The sequence below is a fragment of the Chinchilla lanigera genome, unplaced genomic scaffold, assembly GCF_000276665.1.
Source record: "Chinchilla lanigera isolate Chin_1 unplaced genomic scaffold, ChiLan1.0 scaffold00019, whole genome shotgun sequence".
NCBI classification, from domain to species: Eukaryota; Metazoa; Chordata; class Mammalia; order Rodentia; family Chinchillidae; genus Chinchilla; species Chinchilla lanigera.
Window position 1 is genome coordinate 24,659,705 of NW_004955420.1, and position 6,905 is coordinate 24,666,609.

Consider the following 6,905-nt stretch of genomic DNA (forward strand, 5'->3'; position numbering starts at 1 on the left):
GCTTGCCAGGCAGGCGCTTTTGCCGCTGAGCTAAATCCCCAGCCCCCCATGACTGAGTTCTTATTTGTCACTTTCCGTTGGCATCACCATATTACTGTATCTTGTTTATTATTGTACATTGATAAGCAGTTAATTTGTTTATTAGGTAACTTATTAGTATAATTACTCAATACAAAAGTGTATCTAAGGGGTTAGGTAGATCTTTAAAAATTAGAATTTTTTTGTCTTAAAGGTAAATACCTAGCCTGGTATAGTGTTGCCACATAGTCCCAGCCCTTGGAGGCTGAGGCAGGAGGACTGTCATTAGTTTGAGGCCAGCCTGAACTGAATAGAGGGGCCCTGCTCAAAAAAATAAATAAAAAGATAAATAGTTTTTCCATAAAACAGCCCTACTCCAGATGGACAGAAGGGACAAAATAATAATAATAATAATAATGCTTCTATCAGAAAAAATAATTTCTATCTAAAAGAAACATGCAGATTTGATCACTGGGAGCTGTCTGTTGTCTTATTGTAGCACTCTCCCCCACCTTATACACCTGAAAGGGAGCAAAGATTTGAGGCAGGGACTACCTTACCTCCTTTGGGTTTTTTTGGTACCAGGAATCAAACTCAGGACCTCAGGCTTGCCAGGCAAGCGCTTATGCCACTGAACTACATCCCCAGCCCACACCTTATCTCCTTTGGAGCTTGATTAAACCTTGTCCTTTCATCAAAATCGCCTCCCTCCTTCCTTAGCCACAGTGGTTTTTTTTTGTTTTGTTTTTTGTTTTGATACCAGGAATTGAGCTCAGGACCTCTTGCGCTTGCCGGCAGATGCTTGTGCTGCTGAGCTCTACCCTGGCCCCACAGTGTTAATAGAATTACTGTATTTGGTTGTCTTGCTCGCTGAACTATCTTGTGTATGATTGTGAAGAGTCTGAATTGTGACTCTTCGTCACTGTTTCTGAAAGGACTCATGTCTCCCTTATGGGTTTTGTTTTTGCTTTTGAGATACCTGGCATATCGAAACTTTATGATCGACACATATCGTCTGAATCCCCAAGAATATTTGACCAGCACTGCCTGTCGGAGGAACTTGACTGGAGATGTGTGTGCTGTGATGAGGTATTGTCTCACCTGCTCTCGGCCCATTCACTGCTCGTGCTTCCTCAAGCATTGCCTTGTGATGTTAGACTGATTACACTGGATGTTTTCTTGCTTAGTAAAACAGCTAAGTCTTATGTACAGTGTTTTATAGTTCAGGGTTTTTTGTTTTGTTTCATTTTTTGGTACTTGTAATCAAACTCAGGACCTTGTGCTTGCCAGGCAGGCACTGTGCTACTGAGCTATAGATCCCTGACGGGTTCAGTATTTTTAATGTTCATTTTAGTTTTTAAATTTTGCAGTTTACATAATGTTATTTTATAGTCAAATCATAAAATGCCCAGAAATGGGAAGTGGTGGGAAGTAGATAAACTCTGTCCTCGACCTGTTTAAAGAAAACTAAAATATCACTAGTCTGCTGTGGGTCGGGCCTGTGAGAGTTCATTTACTGTGGACTTAAAGGAACATTTGTTCTCCCATATCTGTAATTCAAATACTAAACATTTTACTAGGTTTTGAGGTTCTGTATTACCTAACGTAAAAAGGTGTGTTCAACTTATTTCCTCATTCAGTAAATCAAATTTGTCAGGCGGGTATTCCAGTGGTTTGCAACCTGCAGATAATACCTTTACTTGTTTTTCTTTTCTTTTTTTAAACGATGTGATGATTATAGAGAAGAAATTGAGTCTCTAGATTGTAATTTTCAGAGCTTTGTGTTTTAGGGTTCACGCCTTTCTAGAGCAGTGGGGACTTGTTAATTATCAAGTTGATCCGGAAAGTCGGCCCATGGCAATGGGACCCCCTCCAACTCCTCATTTCAATGTGTTAGCTGACACCCCCTCGGGGCTTGTGCCTCTGCATCTTCGATCACCTCAGGTACTCAATGCTGACTTTTCTTCCAGTCTGAGGGTAACAATCACTTTAAAGCCTTCTTCTCTTGGAGAAATCATCCCTTTTACACGGTATGGTGTCTGTGTCGCTTCTTAATTGACAGGTGTGTGTGTGTGTGTGTATGTGAGAGAGAGAGAGAGCGAGAGTGTGAGAATGAATGTTTTGAGTCCAAACTGGGTGTGTAGTTCTGTGTTAGAGCTTATCTAGTATGCGTAAGACCCTGGATTAGACCCCCTGTACCGCAAAAGAAATGAGTGAATGAATGATTGACTCCTTAAAATATGCAAGGTTTAAGATTAGTTGTTGCATCAGTTCTAAAATTCTGTACCTTATCCTATCAAGTTGTAGATTTACATTCATAGTCTTAACCTCTTTATTCGTCTCCTACAAAGACTAATGAGCAAGGAGAAAACACAAAATCTGCTTAATTCACCATGTGTCCTACAAATGTGAATTAAAAACCTTCAAAAATTTGAAAATATATATCCAGACACATGTTGTTAGTTAGTGTATTTGTTTGTGATAGGGTCTTGGTATGTGTTCCAATCTGGCTTTGAACTTGTGATCTTTCCTCAGCCTCCCAAGTGCTGGGATTATGGGTATGCAACACCACTCCCAGCTTCAGACACATGTTAAAAATACAATTATGCCAAGTAAATTTTTAAAAAAATTTATGCCAGGTAAATTATAAGTAACATTAAGTTGGGCTAATATGAACCTAAGCTATGAATTTCCTTTTGTTGTGTATAAAATCATAGTGAAGAAAAATTTGTTGTCTGTCTTCTCTGCGATTTAAAGAGGCATCAACAATGTTTCTTGTAGTCTTAATTTTTCTTAATAGTACAGTAGTACAGTGTACATATTTTATTTTTATTATTATTATTTATTTTAAGGTTAGAATATCCAGCAGGACTAATTTAAGTGTCAGTATTAAGTAACTTTTTAAAAACATCTATCCACTTATCTTTGAACAGATTGATGGACTTGTTTATCTTTATCTGACTCATACATAGGTCCCTGCTGCTCAACAGATGTTAAATTTTCCTGAAAAGAACAAGGAAAAACCAATTGATTTGCAAAACTTCGGTCTTCGTACTGACATTTACTCCAAGAAAACATTAGCAAAGGTGAGGGTTTTCCCAGAGCACTTGGAGGAATATGTACATGTTCTCTTTGCCTTCATCTTTTTCAGGCAGGGTCTCTCTATGCAGTTCAGGCTGGCCTTAAACTCACTGTGTAGCCCAGGCTGGCCTCCAACTCCTGGCAGTGCTCTTGCCTCAGCTTCCCGAGTGCTGGGATGACAGGCACATACCACCATGCCCAGCGTCTTTGTTCTACTTTTATGATGAATCATTTTCCATAAGAAATATAATTTATTCTCTGCGGTGGGAGGAAGTGAGCTTTCCACTGAAAACTGATAGCATTTTAATTGTTTTTTGATTTTGAGGTTTTTTTTGAGGCAGGGTCTTGCTATATATTGTACTTGTTTGTTTGATTTTTGAGAGAGTCTGGCCTTGAACTCACAGTGATCCTCCTGCCTCAGCATCCCAAGAGCTGGATTTATAGGTGTGTGCCACTATACCCAGCTTGCCTGGTAGCAGTTTACAACAGCCTGGGCTGTATAGTGGGTTCTAGGCCAGACCCTATGTTGAAAGAGTGGGAGGGAAGGAAGAGAGGATGGAAAAAGATGTATTATGTACCTATACCAACTCCACACAAGGGATGTGAGCATGTACTGTGCACATACACTAATGAAAATATTGAAATGAAGTAATACAGACTTGTTGGAATTGCAGTGAAGAACCTGTCAGTGTCACATATGTACAGCATTTTGTGTTGCAACCTGGGAAAAAGTACTTTTTTCAAAATACACTAAATATTTGTACAGTATTGTATTTATTACAGCTGATTTATGGTATAAATTAAAATACTGTTCCTTGGTATCTTTCAAAGGTATTTGTATTTATGAATAATAGAAATCACAAAGCCAAATAAAACCAGAAGTCTTTGGTTGGCAATAAGAAATCTTTAAGTGCCTAGTGACGTTCTTTGGTGTTTTATTTACTGGGGACTTGTGTGGGTCCTGTGTAGTTTGCATAAAACGGACCCGTAATAACCGTGCTATGCTCCATCTGTATTCATCCTTGATAGACAAATAATTTCACTTTGCTTCCTTAGAGTAAAGGTGCTAGCGCTGGAAGAGAGTGGACGGAGCAGGAGACCCTTCTCCTCCTAGAGGTAAGCAGATTAACCGTGGAGCCTTTATTCACATAGATGTGTGTTAAGATTCTTGGACTAGCACTTTGAATATATGTATGTGAGGTGTTCAATTTAGGAAATGTCCAGTTGAGATTGAGGTTGAAATGTTTCTGTAGTACTTTTAGATGGCCCTCTGCTTTGATAGCATATCACAGTTGTCCTTTTGTGTACCTGCCATTTCACAAAACCAGATATTAAAAAACATATTTTTACATTTCAGTGTTTTCAATTTTTGAGACAAATTCTCGCTGTGTACTTCATGTGGCCGTGAACTCACTGTGCAGCCCAGCCTGGAATTCACAGCAATCCTTGTGCCTCAGCCTCTGAGTGCTGGGGTTACACGTGTGCGGCACCACACCCATTTCACTCTGGTTTATTAAAATGACTTTCATAATTTAACAGCGGAATGTTTGAGTTATGTGGCTTCTTTTGTGGTTGCAGGGGTGTGGCACTGAGTTTGGTCTTAGCTGTCGCTGCCTTGATTTGCATTAAAATGCTAGCTAGCACTGCTTGTGTACCCCGAGAACTGTGTCAACATACTGACAAAAGCAGTGACATCCTTACTGCTCTGAGAGTTGTCTGACCTCACACCCCTCCTGAAAGGAGTCTGGTGTCTCATGGTCCCTGACCATGTCTGAGATACAGTGGGCCCGGTCATGTCTTGACTTCTTTCTTTTCATTTTATGTGTGTACTCATTTTCTATTTTATTTGACATCTTGGTGTCTGTGTAGTGCTTTGTTGGGGTTCCTCAGCTTGTTCTAGCTTTAGAGCTCCATTGAGAACTTTAGTGTCAGAGTAATATATTTTGTTTTTTTGTGCTCCTTTTCCATTTTTATTTTTTTCTCATGTACGATCTGTGTCTGTCTCCTGCCCCATGTGATCAAAGTTATAAAGAGTTTTTGTTACAAAGTTTTTGCTACTTTAATTTATTTTCATCTTTGTGTCAAGTACTGGAGTGAGGCAGAGCTTTTTTCCTGTTCCACCTTGTTTATTTCAGGACTCTCTTGTCTAGCCACATATGCCATGGATGTTAATTTAAAAGAACAACGTTGCCAGTATTTGTGCAGGAATATTCCTTGTTTGTCTGTTGCTGTTTTGGAATCTTTGGGCTCTGGAGAAATTTAATTGTATAACAACAACTGGAAATAATGATTTTTTTGTCTTGCTGGGTACTGATGCTCAAAGTTTTCTTCTACATTCAAGATTAGTGGGTAGTAAATACTGAGGAGAGGACGATGGAGGGCTGTTTACCCAGAACGTATCTGAGAAATCTGTAGTATCCTTGAACAAGAGCCTGTTTTCTCTCCTGCAGCTGGAACCTGTGCAGTAGTTGTTTTTTGTCTTAGACAAGCAGTTGAGTCTACACACTGCCTGCCCTTACACAGAAAGAGATAAATCTTCCCAACATCCTTGTTTACTGCCAGTACCTTCCAACTACACAGTTAGGAACACAAAATCCAGGGGCAATTTTTAAATTCATTCATTACCAAAAGCAAATTTAAATTTTTCCACACTAAATCTGGTAGACTGTTTGGGGTTTATTTCCCAAAATAACATCATGCCATTTTGTTAGACAAATAAAGAGCACATAGGGAGCTTTCCAGGTATTTGTGATTATCCTTTAGACCATTCACTTTTATTTTTAAAATCTTAGTTTTTTTTTTGTTTGTTTGTTTGTTTTTCTCCGGTACCAGGAACCGAACTCATGACCTTGCACTTGCCAGGCAGGCGCTTTGCCGCTGAGCTAAATCCCCAGCCCTTAAAATCTTAGTTTGATAGAGGCTTTTTTTCGAAGCACAGTTCATGAGTAAGTGCTGAATACCTTTGGTCATGTTCACTTCATTATGTCAGTGTAACTACTGGAGGATGGCTGGGCAGAGTGACGCTTGCGTGTAATCCCAGCACACTGGTTGTTGAAGCCCGATGGGCGACTTAGTGAAGCTCTTTCTCAAAATAAAAATGGACTAGGGAATGCCCTGGATTCAATCCCTAGTACTACTTTTTAAAAAAAGTTTCTGCTGTGAAAGTAACAGTCCATTTGAGTATCACAGAAAAGCCAAGTTCTTCTCCTGGTTAAGTGCAGTATTAGGATTAAGATGGCTAGGACTTAATCCTACCATTGAGGAATTAATACTCTTAAGAGGTGACCTAGGTAAAACACACAACTTGAATGCAGTGCCCCTAGTTTTATGATATGAGGGGTCCGCAGAGCACAGGACACATAAAAGAGGACTTTCTGTTCATGTGGGCTCCATGGATAAGATGGGCAGCTTCCTGGGAACAGTGTGATTGTCCAGCTTCTAGGACCTAGAGTTTCTGGCATGGAATACACCATACGTTGGATGCTGCCTAGCAGAGTGTTGTGGTATCCGGGCATTCCTGAAACTTGGAGGAGGGAGGGAGCACGGTACAAGAAGCAGGCAGAGATCTCATTGTATTTTGTCTTAATTCCATAAAATGGTGATGAACACTGAAACCATTTTAGGCGGGAAAGAAGCAGTGTTTTGTGTGAAATATTCTCCCTTCTAGCAACAGGGAGGAGGATGAATTCAAGCGGCGAGGGCAGACGCTAAGACTCCAAGCATGTAACAACGAAGACATGCTCTTGGGCAGTGCCAGAGGAGCAAGGGCTTTCATGTTTAAGCCGTGGACTCAAGTCTTGGCCTGG

The 6,905-nt window shown here is 40.1% G+C and overlaps 1 protein-coding gene across 2 annotated transcripts in view; it reads left to right on the forward strand.

The window, feature by feature from the left end:
* Positions 1-6,905, forward strand: part of Smarcc1 (SWI/SNF related, matrix associated, actin dependent regulator of chromatin, subfamily c, member 1) — a gene marked incomplete at its 5' end in the record, with an annotated part of 135,052 nt that overhangs the window by 65,648 nt on the left and 62,499 nt on the right. For both annotated transcript variants that reach the window (XM_013513379.1, XM_013513380.1), the window contains 4 exon segments: positions 994-1,107; positions 1,809-1,962; positions 2,991-3,104; positions 4,156-4,215. In XM_013513379.1, coding sequence (XP_013368833.1) covers positions 994-1,107; positions 1,809-1,962; positions 2,991-3,104; positions 4,156-4,215 — 442 coding nt within the window.